Source organism: Talpa europaea, assembly GCF_964194135.1.
Source record: "Talpa europaea genome assembly, chromosome: 5".
NCBI classification, from domain to species: domain Eukaryota; kingdom Metazoa; phylum Chordata; class Mammalia; order Eulipotyphla; family Talpidae; genus Talpa; species Talpa europaea.
In genome coordinates this window covers 91,181,332-91,202,267 of record NC_140071.1, presented here as the reverse complement: position 1 = coordinate 91,202,267, position 20,936 = coordinate 91,181,332, and the positions used below count along the sequence as shown (strand labels likewise).

Here is a 20,936-nt window from a genome sequence, read left to right as displayed (position 1 = left end):
ATATGAGGGAATATTTTTAGAAAAAATATATAATATTCTCAAGAAAGCTCTTAGGTTTTTATTATTTATTTGTTTTTAAAAACACATATTCATATCCTATCCTTTTCTGTGTAGACTATTGACTCATTGTGCAGTATAACTTTGAATAGATCAGTTGATTTATTAAACAATTATGTTTACTGCTTCTAGTGCTTCTGATAAGTGTTTATTAACCTTATAAAAAATACACTTGTTTATAAAACTGCACTGATAATTTCATGTTTACTGCAACAATTTTATACTTAAGAAAAACTTTGTAGGGGATTATGGTAGTTAATATAGTTTTATCAAAATTTATAATTTATTATATTACATATTTATATGTAATAAATTATATACTGTATTTATTATCATTTATGTATTAGTAATAGGCTTCATTAAAATGACAAATAATCTCCCATTTATCTTTACTAAGAATGGGCACGTAGATAGTATTTTAGAAGCTTGTGTTAAAGACACTTATGCTCTGAGTGAAGGGAGTTCCATCATGTGCTTGGATACTGAGTTTCAGAGAGAAATGCTCCCGATGATCCTGTTCCATAGGGCTTTGCAGATGTGTCCCTGCATGTTTGCCCAAACCTACAAAACACAACATGCCAAAGCACAGTGTGTACACTGAACAGTTGCAGGCCAGTGCCAGACTATTGCTAAGAGAAGGAGATTAAAAATCTTCTCCTGTTAGTAATTGGATTTAAACTATAAAGAAATATAGCATATTATTCTATAAGATATTTTGATGTGTGTTTGTTGTTGCTTTGGGAAGGCATGAAGCTCTCTGGCTAATTTGGAGGAATATAACCAAATATGGTTAATTTCAAAACGGTTAAATATCTATCAAATTCCTTCCCTCCATACCATATGGTTTTAGATGGTTTTTAAGCAGAAAGCTATCAGGAGGACAATGAAATCAAATGTAGCATATGGGCAGGATAAACAATCTTAAGAGGCAGAAATCTCAAAGTAAAGAAAGCCTTTTCTGCTTAAGTTGGCATCCTGGTTTTCTCTCCCCAATCTCACAACCTCCTACTTCCAGAGGTTTAAAAATAATAACTCACGTTTTTATGGTTCACACACTTCATGAGGACCAACTCCCGGTAAGCTCTCTTGGCATGTGTTTGGTTCTGAAAGGGTCTGCTGAGCTTCTTAATGGCCACATTTCTGTCCAGGACAGCATCATACGCAGCACTGCAGAGATCCAAGAGCAATCCAGAATTAATACAAAGGAGCCCTTAGAAATCTTAATTTAATTAATTAATACAAAGGAGCCCTTTCCAAACTAAGGATATGGGTAAGAAAGCATATTGTGGACTCCTCAGATACCTTCTTCTCAGTTCACACACTTGTTAGGCCATAAATAAAGATATAAGAATGACTATTATAAAAACATTCTTGCTAGGAAATTAAAAAAAAAAAAGAAGAGTATCCTGGGAAGAATGTAGCATATAATACACCACTGAGCAGGGAACAAGAGAAGAAAGAAAAGTTCAGTTTCTCCACTAGTCACCAGACTGTGGCAAGTCAATTTCATCTCTCTGGGTTTGAATTTCTCATCTGTTAATGTGTGATATTTAGATATTTTCTAGCTATAAAATTCCATTATTCTTGGTTATTTTAAGTGGACATTCATTCTTCCCCTATTCACAGGAACCGGTTTTTTTTTAAATAAGTTTTATTTTTATATTCCCGATACAATTGCAACCCCCTTATTTTGACCCCAATCCCTCCCCTCCCTGTACCCCACCCCCCATAGAGTGTCTCTGGTTCATAGTTGTTTGTTGATTTTGATTTTCACTTTTCTTATAGTTATTCATTGTCCTGGTCCCTTATTTAAGTTTTCTAGATTCCTGCTATGAGTGAGACCATCTGGTATTTTTCTTTTTCTTTCTGGCTTATTTCGCTGAGCATGATCCCTTCCAGCACCATCCATGTTGCTGCAAATTGCATGTGTTTATCTTTTTTGATTGCTGAGTAATATTCCATGGTGTATATGTACCACATCTTCTTGATCCAGTCATCTATTTTTGGGCATTTGGGTTGTTTCCAAAGCTTAGCTATTGTAAATAGTGCTGCTATAAACATAGGGGTGCAGGTGCTCTTTGGAATTGATGTTTCTGTGTCCTTTGGGTAAATACCTAGGAGTGGAATTGCTGGATCATACGGAAGTTCTATGTTTAGTAGGTCCAGAAATCTCCACATAGCTCTCCATAATGGTTGGACCAGTTTGCACTCCCACCAACAGTGCTGGAGAGTTCCTTTTTCTTCACATCCTCGCCAAAATTTGTTGTTGCTAGTTTTTTTAATATGTGCCATTCTCACTGGTGTGAGATGGTGTCTCATGGTAGTTTTGATTTGCATTTCCCTGATTACAAGTGATGTTGAACATTTTTTCATATGCTTGTTGGCTATTTGCATTTCCTCTTCAGAGAAGTTTCTTTTTAGCTCTTCTGCCCATTTTTTGACAGGATTATTTTCTTTGTTTTTGTTGAGTCTCATCAGCTCTTTGCAGATTTTTGTGATCAGTCCTTTATCATTAGTGTTGTGTGCAAACATGTTCTCCCAGTCGGTGGGGTTTCTCTTTGTTTTTGTTATTTCTTTTGCTGTGCAGAAGCTCTTTAATTTGATGTAGTCCCAGCTGTTGATCTTTGCCTTCACTATCACTGCTTTGGGTGATGTGTCTGTAAAGATATCTTTGATGTGCATATCACATAGTGTTTCGCCTATATTTCCTTCTATGTATTTTATGGTTTCAGGTCTTATGTCTAGTTCTTTAATCCATTTTGAGTTGATTTTTATGTGTGTGAGGTAGTGGTCAAGCTTCATTCTTTTGCATGTAGCGACCCAGTTTTCCTAGCACCATTTATTGAACGAACTTTCTTTGCTCCAATGCATAGTCTTTGCTCCTTTGTCAAAGATTAGTTGACCATAAATCTGTGGGTTTATTTCTGGATTAAGATGTGAATGTAATAGCATGAAAGCACAGGTTGGTTGATGCTCAGAGTATATTCATTAATAATAAGAAAGCTGAAAATAAGTAATTCATTTAGAGGGGATTACAGAGCATAAATGACTTCATTTAAACACAATGATAGAAATAAATGCTACAAATATTTGAAGCTTTCAAATTATTTTATCATGCTTTGAACAATCCTTCCATACACAGTATTTCCCCCATACTCAGATTACGTGCATCTGGAGATCAAATGAGGAAGTGAATCTCTTTTTGCTGTTCTGTGTAATAAAGCCACTCACAAAATGTTTCCCATATATGCAACTTTGAACTCTGTTAGAACTTTGCCTTAGTTGCCAAAAAGCAGTGTAACAACCAGAAAACCCTATAACTGGATTTATTGAATTGGAAGACATTTAGGCTCACATCACTAAACTAAAAGGTAATTTAAGATGATGATAGACATGCAGAATAATTTGGACAAAGTCTGGAGTTCATTTGGTGCATGCCCCATTTAACACTCACTCACTACTTTCCAAAATTTTGACCAGTGTGCATAAGCACCGCCAATTACATAAACCCCTTTAACATTGAGGCAGCTTGTTCTATTGTTAGACAGCTTTGAGAGTTATAAGCATCATCATTCAAAAAGGCAGCAGAGTCTCTCTGTGGTTTCTACTGACTACTGTCAGCCCTGCCTTCTAGGGCAATTCAGAATAAAGTGTTCACTTTTCATTATGAAAGATTCATAATGCATGAAATCCATTAAAGGAACACAAGGCCTGGCCTACTTTGCAGGCTCTGAATAAGCACTCCATAACTTTAAGCACTCAAAAATTCAGTTTTTCTTATTTTCCCTAAGTCTTTCTTTTCTTAATCTAAATATCACCAGTGTCCTACAACCATTTGTCAGAATGTAATTTCAAGTTCCACTACCATCTGGTCAATTTCCTCTGAATATTTTCCAGTCTGTCAATATCTTCTGGAAAATGTGTACCCTGAGCTAAATAAGCATCACCACTCTAGGCATGGAGTGTCAGTGAAGATAAGGGTAAGGCTATCAACTTCATTCATTCATTGATTCATTCATTCTGTTGACTCAGTTAATACAGGTATGTCTATTTTTGTTAAGATTGTGCCTTTTTTATTGTATTTTATATCTGATGTAACTTTGGCTTACAATACGGTATATGATTTAGAGATGAGCTAAGTATGTCTTGACCTTTTGATAATTACATCACACATTACTGACTCTGATAAGCCTGTAAATCACAAACAAGTTTTTAAAAAAAACAGATGCTGCCTTTAGATTCAATGTCAGTGCCAATACTTCTGTTCTTGTGTTTCTTTGTGTTAATCCACCAGTCAAATGGACCAGCATCTTATAATAATACACAAGGACAAAGTGGATTTGGAAATACAGGAATTAAAATTATTTTCTGAAAGTAAGAAGTTGTATCAGCAAGAAATTGAATAAAACAGTCATATTAAAAAGAAAACCTAAATTTTAAGTCAAAACAACTTAACTGAAGTCATTAAAACACCTAGAGAAAACACAGCAGTCATCAGAGCATCAACAGGTGTCAGATACTGACTGCCCAAGAAAAACTGTCCTCTCAAGTAGGTCCAGGGATCCAGGGAGACAGGTGATTGCTTACATCTTTTTTGTAACTGTCAAAGTCTGCAGCCAATCTGAGCAGCATTTTTCTAGACAGAGTTATCTTCTATAGCCAACATTATGCTCATCAGGATTTCTTTCAGAATGCTAAATGTTGAGTGCAAGAACACTGATCATATTTGTTTAGTATAAATGTTACCTTTCTCATATTTTAGTAAATCAGCACCTGGTTTTAAAGGTGAGCGTTTGGTAAGGTTTGTCACTGTGAGTTCTAGACCTTGAGATACAGTGAAGATCTGCAACACTGTAGGCCAGCCATGCATTTCATGTGGAATTACTGAGAAAATGCCACTCCCTGGGTTTTTTTGGCATGCATGCTAGCCAATTTCTCCTAGAAATGTGGTTTCCCCCGATCCTTCAGAACCTCTTCCTTGAAGCAATGTCAGCACTGCTGCTTACTAGTCTTGGACTATGTGCAAGCCACTTTCTCATTTAAAATGGAGGAAAATATGATCTGAGAATATCGGAAGGAGTAAATGAGGTAATAGGGTGTTTAAAGTGCCTCATCTAGATAGAGCACTCAATGAATAATGACTGAGGGCTATTGTTAAAATCAACCTCCTTGCTGGCATCACTGAGAAATGCAGGGCAGGGTAAAGTACAGCATGTGATGCAACTGGACGTGAAACTACTAATCAGCACTTTTTAATCTTTCTACTAGTTACAAATTCATTCCTATACCACTCTCTCGGCCATATTTCAGAAATTCCTCCCATGCTATAAATGTATGGGTCAAAATCCCTGCTAAACTCTAGATACATTAGAACCACATACTTCTATGGCTTACTACTTAAATGATCTATCTGGTATGATTTGCTTTTCCTGAACATTTGTCCCCAGTGACTGCTGTATCTTTTCTTTTCTTTTTAAAGACGAGCTGTCAGCTCTTATTCTTTTTTTTAACTTATGCATACAAGAACTGGGGTATAGACCAGAAGTGTGGGGCATGAGTAGATTCACCAGAGACAGACTGGGGAGCGGGATAGGTGGATCTACTGATAAACACTGTTGAGGGGAGCAGAGGGCGAGAGAGGAGAGGTCCGCTGCGCTATGTGGGTTAGCTCCCTGGCTGGGGATCAAACTCAGACTGTAGTGGTGATAGTGCTGAGACTTAACTCCTGTGCCGCCAGGGATACCCTTCATCTTTTCTTAATGGCTCAGAGTATCTTCTCTAATAAATAGTAGGTCCATTGTTGAGTTCATCATGTCCTCTTATAATCTCTTTCTCCTAAAGAAATCAAAAGGGGGCCTCCCTGGTAGCCTAGGGGTTAAGTTTCAGTGCTGTCACCACTGTAGCCTGAGTCTGATCCCCAGCCAAGGAGCTAACCCACATATGGTACAGCAGACCTCTTCTGTCTCTCCCTCTGCTCCCTATAGCAGTGTATTTCAGTAAGTCTGCCTGTTCTGTTCCCCATGCTGTCTGCTCCCCAGGCTGTCTCACCCCCCATAATGTTGGCCTATACCCCAGTTCTTCTACACACATACCTACACACACAAAATCAGAAGCTTGCTTGTCTGCAGTGAAATTCTATGTGGAATACTGTGGCCTGGCTCACTGAACTTCCCTTTGACCCCATTGTATTTCACCTTCCTGTACTAAAGAGATCTGAGAGTTAAATGTACAATTCCTGAATGCATTTGTTGCTCACACTATGGATTCCAATAAGGTTACCATGTAGATGTACCAATGAGAGGTCTGTGAGATAAAATGAGTGTGAACAGTTTCCAATGTTTCTTGGTTGTCAGGGAAGATCTCACGGAGACATGAGATTTTCTTTTGAAATCTGATCTGTGTCATTCTCCAATTCTCAGGTGAGAAAATGGATTGAATCAGAGGCAGCAGGGGACTCCAGGTACCACTGTCCTGTCACCAGGATGACACAGTGGCAGTGGCAGCAGTAATGGGCTCACATTCTAGGTTTGTGATTCCTGAACCTCAGTAACATCTATTATGTTCAGGGAATGTTCTGGATACAGTCAGAAGTGGGAGCTTTCCTAGAGTTTCAGCTCTCTAGTGTCTGGGCATCATTCTGAGAATTTCAAACTAGAGTCCACTTCTCCAGGACTTCAGTAACTTGGCATACACCCAATTTACTGTATTAAATCTCTGCCTACTTAAAGTGTTTCTGGCTCCAGCCTTGAACTCTGGCTGATACTAGAATCTTTACCATTTTCTGTAATTCCTCAGCAATTACTGGCAGCAGTTTAGCAAATGTCTGTGAGTTGGCATCATTGGTGCTGTGTAGTCACAAATTAATGTCTGAAAATTTCTGTTACTCTTGAGTCATATTTTAAGGATCTTGGCTGATATAATCTTACTTTTTTCTTTCAGTGGTTTGTTTTATCTTCATGCAGGCAAAAGAAAACTTAAATTTCTTGTGGAGCTTTTCCAGAAATTTTCGGCAATTTTGATGAAAATTTTCCAGCAATTTCTTGATATGTAGTATTAACTCATTGACACTTTAGTCAAGTTTATTCAAAAAATAAAGATATAGCCATTGGTTATGTTCCACTCATTTAGTAGTTTTATGATGCTATAAAGCTAGCATAACTCCTCAAATATATTTATGTAAATACACATGCACATATACAATATATCCTCGCAGGAAAGTCTTATGCTCAACATATTTATCAGTTGTTTATTTGCTTGTTTCTGGAAATGAAGACAACAGCTTATACAAATATCCTCCTTTCTAAGTCATAAACATTTATCTGAGAATTTTCCCTGTGTCCCTTTCCTCTCCATGTTTAAAAAGGTTTTGGTCATCATATTACACTTCTAGGGAAAAAAAAAAACAGACCTGGGCCTCCCCTCCGTGGCGCAGCGGTTGAGCGCTGGGCTGCGAAACTGCCCGCAGCCTCTGCAGCAGTGCCGGTTTGATCCCCGGCTGCCAGGAGAGGGTCCCACATGGTGCGCAGACCTCTCCTGCCGCCCGCTGCTCCCCTCAGCAGTGTACTTCGGTCCTTCTGCCTGCTCTGCTCCCCGCTCTGGCTCTGGTGAATTCTCTCGCCCTCCCATGCTTCTGACTGTACCCAGTGCTTATATAAATAAATAAATCAATCTTAAAAAAAAACTTTAAAAAAAAGCAAAAATAAATTCTAAAAAAAAAAAAAAATCCTAGTTATGCTAGGAAAACTTTATACCTTCAAACAAAACAACAACAAAAATAACCTCATTGTGGGCGCATCCTAAACATCACAAGTCACAGCAACAAAGCCAGATTCTGTCGCGGATGTACAGTAACCCATCATTGTTCTTTTTACCATGTTCCCACATTCTCATTTTGACTTTTTCCAAAGACCTGGACTTTGAAAGTATCAAATTCTTATTGAGTGACCACACTCAAAAAATCTCACTTTTATGCTCAAACATTGTAGTCCCTAGAGATACTATCCGATACTGATTCCACCATTAAGAACCATGTTAGTGAACTTGCCAAACTCAGAGCTTTTACAATTGTTCCCACTTCTTCCAGGAATGCTCTTCCCACATCCTCACTTGTCAGACTCCATCTTGTGATTCAGGGTTCAACTCAAGTATCATCTCCTTAGTAGGAGGTCTTCCCTAATCATCCCATCAAAAGTCAAAAGTTTCATTGTTTTTGTTTTTTTTTAAGTGGGTATTTTTGTCATTGAATAGTTTGACTGTATCAGTTTTGTTATATTTTGTGAGAAATGCTTTTGATAATAAGTTACAGAATTGTGACTAATAATAATAACAAAATCTAGAAGTAGGCATATCCAGGTTTTAGGGATACATTCTAACTCTTGTGGGCTCTAAGAGGCATTTTTTTTTGTTTCTGACTTTCTGTAAGCTGTTTCTCAGCATGTTAGGGAGAAGTTAATAATAGAATTCCATTGGTGCATTAAAGGGAAGTGTGGGTGCTGCTATACACTAAGACCCCACCCCCTGCAGGAATCCCAGCTGTTGGGAGTGATGTTGACAGACATCCTGGCAGGAAATGGGCTGCCTAACACAAGGTTACACTCTTTTTTATAAGCAGCCTTCATTCAATGACTGATGAACTCAGAATGAAAGGCTGACCACCTCATCCCAACTCATGAATTTGACAAGACTTTCCATCTTCAGAATCCCAGTAGGGATAGCTAAATTGGCCACCGAAATTGCATTATAGCTACTTCTTCTGCTTCTGCCCCAGTTTCTTTCCATAAGTTTTCACCCCCAAAACTCTCCCTAATAAATCATCATCCCAAAGTCCATTTTCAAGGCACTGTAACATTTTACAAAGTATTTCAAATATAAAATTGTTACATTTCAACAATAGTTTGTTTTTTCTACTCAATGACTCAGACTCAAAGTTTATGGAAGTTCTATAAAAAGTGAAATATCTGGCACAGTGTGAAAATCATTGTTGAAATATCAATATTAAAGACAGCATTTTTTTAATAAATTTTATTTTTATATTCCCCATACAATTGCAATCCCCTTATTTTGACCCCAATCCCTCCCCTCCCCTAAAGACAGTATTTTTTCAGCAACAACACAAACACAATTTCTTAGGAGCCTGTCATCTTACTAAAAGCAATGTTACCACCACATTAAAAGTCTGGAATACAGGGCCTCCCCGGTGGTGCAGTGGTTGAGCGCTGGGCTGCGAAGCTGCCTGCAGTCTCTGCAGCGCCGGTTTGATCCCCGGCCACCGGGTGAGGGTCCCACATGGCGCGACAGACCTCTCCTGCAGCCCACTGCTCCCCTCAGCATTTCATTGGTCTGCCTGTGGGTCTGCTCCCCGCTCTGCTCTGGTGAATTCTCTGACCCTCCCGCACTTCTGACTGTACCCAGTGCTTGTATAAATGAATGAATGAATGAATGAATAAATCTTTAAAAAGGAGTACAAATGGACTTTGAATTGGTAGTGATGCAAATATAATTCCAATAAGTTGCAAATAAATTGCAATATACTACAAATCAAAATAGAATTTGAACATGCCAAAGATTTATATTTTTACACATACATGGTTAGAATATGTTTATCACAAAATTTTAGTGACAAAGCTAATGATTCTTCAGCAGAGTGATTGGCATTTCCTTAACACTCCTAATTCTGATTAAAGTACAGCTTTTGCAAATAAGCCCAAATCTTTGGGGATGCATTTTTTCCAAAACCATGAAGAAATCTTTAATCACAATATTCAGTAAATGGAGCACCCTGATCATTTGCCTCTCAAAACTTAAGGAATGATTATCATAAACAAAACTTGCAAATAAAAGGACAGTGAAATGAGCTCGAAGAAACTGAAGCAAGAAAAGAACTGAATAAAGCAAATCAAATAATAAGTTTTCAAAGAGAAGATTTCATTTTGAAATTTGATAAATGCTATATAATATTTTAATTTGGTAGAATAATCTTTTAATAGAGTTCCTAATTTTAGTATAAATTTGAATTCTGCATAGGATTTGATTGAGGTACTAATTCCAAAATATTTATATTTTATAGATTTGGAATTTTAAAATCTTTTGGATTTGAAAAGCTTATACTTTTTCAGCAACCAAATTTAGTAAACCTTTAAAAAGACCATAAAATAAGCAACTTATTTGACAAATTTTGTGTTTAAAATTACTTTTTGCACAGATAATTATACATGAAGAGGAAAAAAGATAGTTTCTTTGAATAAAATTGAGCTGAAACATGTATGCAAAACACACAAATAAATTAAAAATAAGAATATTTTCAATTTAGTAGAATTTGCTGTTGATAGGTACCTAAGGTTATTTATACAGTATTTTTCAAATAAAAATATTATGATTTAAATTGATGGTATCAATATTTCAAATTTAGTAACTGTAACCTTCAATTATGAAGATTTCTTGAGGTTTCATAAAAATATTAAAAATAATAAAATCACAATAAAAAAATTACATTTTCAACTAAAGCTCTAAATAAGGACCTAGAGCATTTGGGCTTAACAGACATCTATAGAACACTAAACCCAAAAAAATCAGAGTACACATTTTTCTCAAGCGCACATGGATCATTCTCCAGGATTGATCACATACTGGGGCACAAGACAAACATCAACAGATACACCAAGATTGAAATCATACCAACCATCTTTTCTGACCATGAAGGCATCAGACTAGAAATAAACCATAAAAAGAAGGCAAGGAACTATCCTACCTCATGGAGATTAAAAACCACACTACTGGAAGACCACTGGACTAACGAGGAGATCAAAGAAGAAATTAAAAAATTCTTTGAATTGAATGACAAGGAGGATACCAATTTCCTAAATGTATGGGATGCAGCAAAAGCAGTAATAAGAGGAAAATATATAGCAAAAGAGGCTCACATCAAGAAACAAGAAAGAACTCAAAGAAACAACCTAATCTCGAAGCTCAGAGATCTAGAAAAAAAACAACAAAAAAACCCCAAAACCAGTAGAAGAAAAGAAATAATAAAAACCAAAGCAGAAATAAATGAAATTGAAACTAAAAAAAAAACAATCCAAAAGATCAATGAAACCAAGAGCTGGTTCTTTGAAAAAATCAATAAAATAGACAAACTCCTAGCCAGGCTCACAAAGGAAAAAAGGGAGAAAGCACAAATAAACAGGATCATCAATGAAAGAGGAGAAATCACAACGGACACAGAAGAAATCAAAAGAATAATCAGTAACTACTAGGAACAGTTATATGGAAACAAGTTCAACAATCTAGAGGAGATGGACAAATTCCTACAACTCTACAATCACCCAAAGCTAGATAAAGAAGAAATAGAACACCTAAACAGACCAATTACAAGCAGTGAAACTGAAATGGTAATCAAAAACCTTCCCAAAAACAAAAGCCCAGGACCTGATGGATTTCCAAATGAATTCAACCAAACATTCAGAGACGAATTAGTGCCTATCCTTCACAAACTCTTCCAAAAAATTGAGAAGGAAGGGACAATACCAAACACGTTCTATGAAGCCAACATTACACTAATACCAAAACCGAACAAGGACAACACAAAAAAGGAAAACTACAGGCCAATCTCCCTAATGAACACTGATGCAAAAATCCTCAATAAAATTTTAGCTATCAGAATCCAACAATGTATCCATAAGACAATTCACCACGACCAAGTAGGATTCATTCCAGGGACACAAGGATGGTTTAACATCCGAAAATCAATCAACGTTATCCAACACATCAACAAAAAGAAATATAAAAACCATATGATAATATCAATAGATGCTGAGAAAGCTTTCGACAAAGTGCAACACCCATTCATGATAAAAGCCCTTGAAATTCTTGGGATACAAGGAACATACCTCAACATCATAAAGGCCATCTATGACAAGCCAACAGCCAGTATCATCCTCAATGGTGAAAAGCTGAAAGCAATTCCATTAAGATCTGGAACAAGACAAGGATGTCCACTCTCACCACTGCTTTTCAATATAATACTGGAAGTCGTAGCCAGAGCAATAAGACAAGAGAAAGACATCCAAGGAATCCAAATAGGAAAAGAAGTCAAACTATCACTATTTGCAGATGATATGATAATATACATAGAGAACCCCAAAAACTCCACAGAAAAACTAATTCAACTCATCAATCAATTCAGTAAAGTGGCAGGATACAAAATCAACACGCAAAAGTCAGTAGCCTTCCTATACACAAACAATAAATCTGAAGAAGAAGAAATCAAAAAAACCATCCCTTTTATTATCGAAACCAAAAAAATCAAATATTTGGGAATAAATCTAACAAAAGAGGTAAAGGACCTATACAAAGAAAACTATAAAACACTGTTAAAAGAAATAGAAGAAGACACAAAGAAATGGAAAGACATCCCCTGCTCATGGATTGGAAGAATAAACATTATTAAAATGGCCATCCTACCAAAAGCAATCTACAGATTCAATGCTATTCCAATCAAAATTTCAATGTCATTCTTCAAAGAAATAGAACAATTATTGATGAAATTCATATGAAATTGTTATAGAGCAACCCCGATATTACACGGGTTCCTGGCTGTGGGTCCTCACCCGCGCGCTTTAAAGGGACTTATGAATACTCTACTACAGACACACGCAAAAGGGTTAATAAAAGGTTTATTTACAAGAGAAAAAGAAATAAGGAAAATGTACAACTCAGGGAGAAAATAGGGAAATAAAGTCTTTCATGCGTCCTACCCGATCCGACGACCTGGAAACCCAAAATCACTCTCAGAGCTGACCAGACGCCGCGAGCTGGCAGAGAGCACAAAAAATGGAGAGACCCCCAAAGCCCACGTGTCTGCCTTTTGTATCCACCTGGCTGCTTAACCCCACCCTCAGGTCCCAGCCACCTTCCCTTTGGTGGTGATGGGATTTGGAGTTCCCAGTGTCTTTGGCTTTGACCTGGGGTGGGGGTGGAGTCCACAAAGCCTATATGGAATTTGCTTTGGGACATCCTTTTCCCCCTAACAAAATCACAAAAAAACCCGAATAGCCAAAGCTCTACTGAAAAAAAAAGAAGGAAATGGAGGCATCCCACGCCCAGACTTCAAACTATACTACAAAGCCATAATCATCAAAACTGCATGGTATTGGAACAAGAACAGACATACAGACCAATGGAATCGAATAGAAAATCCAGAAATAAACCCACAGATTTATGGTCAACTAATCTTTGACAAAGGAGCAAAGAATATGCATTGGAGCAAAGAAAGTTTGTTCAATAAATGGTGCTGGGAAAACTGGGTCGCTACATGCAAAAGAATGAAGCTTGACCACTACCTCACACCATACACAAAAATCAACTCAAAATGGATTAAAGAACTAGACATAAGACCTGAAACCATAAAATACATAGAAGGAAATATAGGTGAAACACTACGTGATTTGCATATCAAAGACATCTTTACAGATACATCACCCAAAGCAGTGATAGTGAAGGCAAAGATAAACAGCTGGGACTACATCAAATTAAAGAGCTTCTGCACGCAAAAGAGACAATAACAAAAACAAAGAGAAACCCCACCGACTGGGAGAACATTTTTGCCCCCAACACTAATGATAAAGGACTGATCACAAAAATCTGCAAAGAGCTGATGAGACTCAACAACAACAAAGAAAATAACCCAGTCAAAAAATGGGCAGAAGAGCTAAAAAGAAACTTCTCTGAAGAGGAAATGCAAATGGCCAACAAGCATATGAAAAAATGTTCAACATCACTTGTAATCAGGGAAATGCAAATCAAAACTACCATGAGATACCATCTTACACCAGTGAGAATGGCACATATTAAAAAAAACTAGCAACAACAAATGTTGGCGAGGTTGTGGAGAAAAAGGAACTCTTTTGCACTGTTGGTGGGAGTGCAAACTGGTCCAACCACTATGGAGAGCTGTGTGGAGATTTCTGGACCTACTAAACATAGAGCTTCCATATGATCCAGCAATTCCACTCCTAGGTCTATACCCAAAGGACACAGAAACATCAATTCCAAAGAGCACCTGCACACCTATGTTTATAGTAGCACTATTTACAATAGCTAAGCTTTGGAAACAGCCCAAATGCCCAAAAATAGATGACTGGATCAAGAAGATGTGGTACATATACACCATGGAATATTACTCAGCATTCAAAAAAGATAAACACATGCAATTTGCAGCAACATGGATGGCGCTGGAAGGGATCATCCTCAGTGAAATAAGCCAAAAAGAAAAAGAAAAATACCGGATGGTCTCACTCATAGCAGGAATCTTGAAAACTTAAATAAGGGACCAGGAAAATGAATAACTATAAGAAAGTGAAAATAAAAAATCAACAAAAAATTATGAACTAGAGACACATTTTGGGGGGTGGGGGCAGGAGGGGGAGGGATTGGGGTCAGAATGGGGCATTTGCAATTGTATGGGGGAATATAAAAATAAAATTTATTATTTAAAAAAAAAAGAAAAAAAAAAGAAAAAGTATAGAAGTTAAAAAAAATTACATTTTAAGAAAAAATTTTTTTTAATATTTATTTATTTGTTTGTTTGTTTATTTATTTATACAAGCACTGGGTACAGTCAGAAGCGCAGGAGGGTGAGAGAGTTCACCAGAGCCAGAGTGGGGAACAGAACAGGCAGACTGATGAAATACACTGCTGAGGGGAGCAGCAGATGCGCAGGAGAGGTCTGTGGCGCCATGTGGGACCCTCACTGGTGGCTGGGGATCAAAACGCCGCTGTGGAGGCTGCGGGCAACTTCACAGCCCAGTGCTCAACCACTGCGCTACCAGGGGAGGCCCGTTTTTTTTCAGAAAAATATTAATGAAGTTTTTTGTACATAGATATGGCTAGGAAGTTTCAGTTGAGTAAAATGTATGAGCCTATATTAAAAAAATATTATCATGGCATATTTTTAATACTTATCAATATTCCTCATATTTTATTCCTATTTTATTTAAAATAAATTTCTATACCATTATTTTCACATCCACTATTGTATGTTGGAGTGCACTTTCACTGTCAAATTTTCCAAACTTAGTGAAAAATTATATGGTTCCCTGCTGCTCATGGTCATGGTGTTTCTGGTTGAAAAGACATGTGTACTTCACTTCCAGAAAGTGGAAGAGGAAAAACTGGAAATGATCTTCCAGGGTGTCTGTTACCACCTTTTGTCATTTTCTGGCAATAAAATTCAATGATTTATATTTAAAAGTTTTATTTTAGTAAAATTTTCCTTATAAACCTACATGACAGTTAAGTTGAATATCAGATTATAGATGACATCAGAGTTCACTAAAAAGTGGATTACTGAGGACATAATTGTTATTTGTGCAAGGAACTCAACTCTTAAACAACGAGTCTCAAATTAGCCATGTACTAAGAATGTACCAAGTCTAAAATTAAAGGAATTGAAGACAGTAAGATATTCTTTTGGTTCACAGATTGAAACTATTTCTTGACACCTGCAAAATTGATGAGCTCCATTAAGTGACCCGCCAGAATTATAAATTATTCCTACTCACAGGAATTGTGATAGGAGTATATTTCACTGCCCAGCCCATGAGCCGACTCTCTCGTCCATAACAGGAGCTCCACACGGTGTTTCGGGCTTTACGACTGTCTGCTACTAACTGACAGCTGGTGCAGCATTACTACAGTCTTTTGTAAATGACCCCAACTTACTTGACAGTAAAAAGCTATCAGTTATTGTTCATGTCCTGGACTTTGTTCCTTTGTTATTTCTCTATCCCTACTTGTCTACTATCTATCTTTTCCACATTGACTTCCTATGCTCTAATATTTGGGCCTGTATTTATGAATTTGGATTTTATCACTATTGCAGTTTGTGCCATCACTATAGTATACTAATCATGTATTTGCCTTTTATTGCATTTTTTTTTCTATCCTCAAAGTTGTTGTGTTCATCAATGGCAAAATCCTGAAGGAGTTAGCTCTGTATCCCCTACATGTTTGTTGAATGGAATTATATTCACTATTGCCAAATGGTTATTGCTAGAGCTTTAAACATGTTATTAATCTTTAAAAAAAAAAAAAGATGTTACAGTATAAGTCCATTCGCTTAGTAAAAAGACAAAGATAATATTTTTATAATACCAGAGACAAAGAACATATTGTTCAAATGGCTACATCTATGTTACAGTTGTTGTGTCCCAGAATAAGATGATTAATAAAAATACATTATTATGTACTTCATGCACAATGCTTTCATTTGTACCAATAACACAGGCAGAACCTGTCTGAGAATTTTTATTGTTAAACTGAATCTTATACATTCTGACCTTTCTCTAAATTTGGGTTGCATCACAAAAGAAGTACATAAATAAATCTCTTTTCCATTTTGGTGCTTATGAATGTCGGATGCCTTGTGTTCCTAAACTGAGCACACAGAAAACCACAAAAGCAGGATGCAGTGGGAGGGCTGTTAAAACCAACTGGTCAGGAAATCCATTTGGCAGTAAAGGGGTTGCTAATGACACCAATCAACAGGAAGAAGGTGGAGAGTGCAAGAGGAGGGCGTGCATTTAGGAGTAAAATCGATTCCCTTATTTGGTTGGTACTTTTTTGATAGTTGTGCAAAGAAATCCCATTGCACAACCTCAAAGTGTCAACATTCTATCATTGTTTAAAATTCTTAAAGAGGAATGTTATGTGAAAAGAATATTACCCAGACCAAACCTTGTCTGACATAATCTTCATGTTTGTTTAAAATAAAACCTAAAGGATTCACTATTCATTTACCTGATTTTACCACATTCTCTTTCTACTCTACATTACACCTTATTTATTCAATCACCTATGATGATTCTATTGCTATCTACTGGATATCTATACTTGGATTTTTTTTAAAGTCTTAGTAGAAGAAGGTTACATATAAATATTAATAAAACACCTCATACATTACACAATTAAGCAAAAAGTTGCTGATGTTTACTGTAATATATACAAAAAGTAAATGCTAAGTTTCTTGTACCAGAAAACTGTAACATGTTGGGGGAGACAGAGTATATGGATAAAACACAAACCCAAAATATTATGTCAAAAATGAGAGGAGGAAATACTAGATGCTAATAGAAAGGTCTAATTTTTAGGAAATATGGAGGATTAAAAAATGTTAGAGGTGATAAAATGGAGTGGGATCTAGTGGCAAGTTTAGGGATTAGTTTCTATATCAATAGGATAAAACACTGCATAGCATCAGCAGGAAAAGTAGTTTACATGGGTTTGGATGCCAGGATGTACGTAGAAATGGTGGTAGTGGCAGTGAGTTCATAGATGTTCATTTCCATTGGTTTTTAGTTTTAAAGTGAAATAGGAGGTCAGGTCATCAGCTGAAAAATAAGGAGGAGGGAAAGGTGTTTGGGTTTTGTGGGAATAGACAAGGGATAGAATTGTCACCTAGGATAGTAGAAATGTAAATGGACTAGAGATCCAGGACATAAACAAAGGTCCACTAAACTTGTTGGCCTTGAGTTTAGGAATCAAATCAAGAAGAACAAATTCTTTTCTCCATCCACTTTCATTTATTTTAGTTCTGAGGTAAAGAGAAATGACGGCAGAGTGTAGATTGTGGGCCCTTAGGAGGTTGAAGTATCATTGAATATAGGTATTACATATCAATCAAATGCATTGTTTCTTTTTGAAGCAAACATCTCATTTAAAATCAATAATTTAGTTTCATTTTGATAATTGAACACATATCCAAAGATCAGGTAGCATTTTGGCTTGTTTCAGTTTTATTTTCTAACTGAGAGATAGAAATTTTGAGTCAGGGAGAGGAAAAAATAGTAATAACCATGGAGAATTATCACTGCAGAATGTGGCATTGAATTTGAGAATTTAATAAAACACAAACTGCATGTCAAGACAAATATATCAGTTTTAAAAAGCATAGTGAGGGAAGCACCTACTTAGCTGGGGATTTATCTTAGCATCTGTTCTAGTTGCTGTATTTTTATAACAAGAACTGTAATTCTCTCCCAGTTTATATCATAAACTATAGTTTTACTGCAATTTCAAGGTAGAAAATGAGAAAAGAAAGAGGTCCCACAAATTTATGATTGCATTACTGCAGCAAGTTGTGCCAAAAATGTAATTAGTCAATTGTTTCAGCATAAATCCTGTTTATAGGTCAGTAATTAATGTGAAATGTTAATGTTAAAAAGTGTTCTACTTGCTACTAAACATTTTTAAATCATTTTATTTATGAGGCAATGCAAATAGCATTTTACATGAATGCTGGCACTGACTACTAAAACACCACACTTAAATTACAAAATAAGACTTTGAAACATTGACTTGGAAGACACAACCAACAACATTTGATAAGAGTAATGAAACAAACTTAATGTACTAGAACAGAAAGGGATTATCAAACATGCCAACCTATAATTCAGCTTCTGTGGTCACCTCATTTTATTCTTCCTCCAGTGAGATGATACAATACCACTTCAGTCCGTAAAACTCTCAAATAATGAGTTAATAAGAACATATGTAATCTTTCATCCTTAGGGAAACGGGTTTAATTCTGCTGTAATTTTATTGCTGATGCATATTAAGTTAAAATATTTAATAGTGTCAAATTATTCTTGTAATAATTTTATTAATAGCCTTTTATTGGCTATTGAAAAGAAAACCCAAATAGAACACATTTTATTTTGCATTGAGAAATGCATTTAATCAAATATATTTATCTTAGTAAGCTTCACAACTAATATAACTTTTGAAACTACAGATTGACTATGACAGTCACCAAAGATGCATTTTAAAAGCCCTCCCTGGTGGCACAAGGGTCAAGTCTCAGTGCTATCAAACTATCACCACTGCAGTGTGAGTTCGATCCCCAGCCCAAAAGCTAGCCCACATGGCGCAGCCGATCTCTCCTGCCTTGCTCACTGCTCCCTTAGCAGTGTATTTCAGTAGATCCGCCTGTATTGCTCCCCACTCTATCTCTGGTGAATCCTCTCACCCCCTGCATGTCTGGCCTATGCCCCAGTTCTTGTATGTATAAATAAGTAAAAATAAATCTTTATAAAAATGCATTTCAAGACTGAGCTCAAACTGATTGTGTCATGCAGTTTAACAAAAATTTGCTTATATTACTGATCTCAATCTCAACTTCAATTTCTTTAACTTGCAAATAGTATAAGGTTTAAAGAGCAAGTCATATGCTGGTAATACTTAAATCTTCCAGGGTTAGGACCACTGTTTCTTTACACTTCAACTATGTTTCATCAATTCCTTCATGGACCAGGGAGAACTGAAATAGTTGTGGACATTTAGGGGATCTAAATGGAAATTAAGCTACAAATACATTCATTTTAGTTCAGTGGATTATTAAATGTTTCACAGTCATTTGTGTATTTAGATTATAAGATATTTCCCTGGAGTGTGATGATTTCTAAGAATATTGTTGGGGCTTTTCTGGTGGCACAGCAGGTTGAGCACAGTGCTGTGAAGCTGTCTGCAGCCTCTGCAGCACCAATTCTATTCCAGGGCAACCAGGGAGATACCCACATGGCACGGCAGAGCTCTCCTATCTCGCACACTGCTCTCCTCAGCAGTGTATTTCAGTACGCTTATTCTACTCCCTGCTCTGTATCTGGTGAATTCTCTCACCATCCAGTGCCTCTGGCCTGTATCCCAGTTCTTGTATAAATAAATAAATCTTAAAAAAAAATAAGAATATTGTTGTCACAGGGCCCACTCATCTACTACCCAATCTTGTGACAGGAAGTGGCAAGGCCAGAAGTTATATCACAATGTCAACAGTGTCTGACACTGGAAGTATATAGTTACACAGGTAGAGTAGAGAAACAAGAGCTTAAATATATGAAGTCAGAAGGTAGTCTGTGAACACATTTTCAACTTTATAGTCCAGTCCATATGTAATTAGAAAGGATTTCTTTCCAAATTTGACAGCAATTCTAAATATATATATATATATATATGATATTATTGGTAATGAATTGCATTACTGAAAAATATTTTCTAAGCCATCAATAATGAAAGATAAGTTTTGAGCAAACAAAGCAAGAGAGAGACTGAAGTTTCTACTTTCTGTATAGGTGATGATATTGCAAAACCATGCAGACATGTTCAAAGACTACGCAAGCAAAACAAAAGCAATATTATATCAATGAATTAATATTTTTTAGGATTTTGTGTATTTGTCAGCCTTTTTAATTTATAATAATTTTTTCAAAGAATTAATTTATTTCTTATCAAAACTTTATATTAAGAGCAGTTTTTGATTCAAAGCAAAACTAAGAGGAAGGCACAGAGATTCCTGTATACCAACTACTCCCACACAGGTATAAACTCCCTCATTTTCAATATCTTTTCACCAGAGTCATACATTTGTTACAACTTAAGAACCTACATTGACATGTCATTATTTTTCAAAGTCCATACTTTATATTACAGTTCATTCTTAGTGCTACAGTTTGTGTGGGTTTCAGCAAATGTATATAATGACATGAATCCATCACTGTGGTAATACAGAGAGTATTTTCACTGTTCTAAAAATACTCTGTGATCCATTTTTTTCATTCTTAGCCTCTTATATTATTTTTATTCTAAATGAACAATTCACCTTCATCAGAGTTTAATGATATATTTGCTATTTTTCTTAAAGAAGGCCCTGACGAATACTATAAGCTCAAGGCCCAGCAAATCCTAGAGGTACCTTATCCATTATAAAAAATTTCACATGCCCATAGCTAAAATAGTCTATAGGATATAACCAACAGCTACAACCAACTATTTGACATTTCTCAAAGAAATTTGCTGCTATAGTCCGAATGTTTGTGCTTCCTTCCCCCAAA

At 36.3% G+C, this 20,936-nt stretch overlaps 1 protein-coding gene across 4 annotated transcripts in view; it reads right to left on the bottom strand.

Annotated features, from left to right (window-relative positions):
* Window positions 1-20,936, bottom strand: part of MAPK10 (mitogen-activated protein kinase 10) — a gene marked incomplete at both ends in the record, with an annotated part of 147,768 nt that overhangs the window by 81,118 nt on the left and 45,714 nt on the right. For all 4 annotated transcript variants that reach the window (XM_084233479.1, XM_084233480.1, XM_084233481.1 and 1 more), the window contains one exon: window positions 1,095-1,224. In XM_084233479.1, the coding sequence (XP_084089605.1) occupies window positions 1,095-1,224 (130 nt within the window). The remainder of the gene's footprint in view (window positions 1-1,094; window positions 1,225-20,936) is intronic.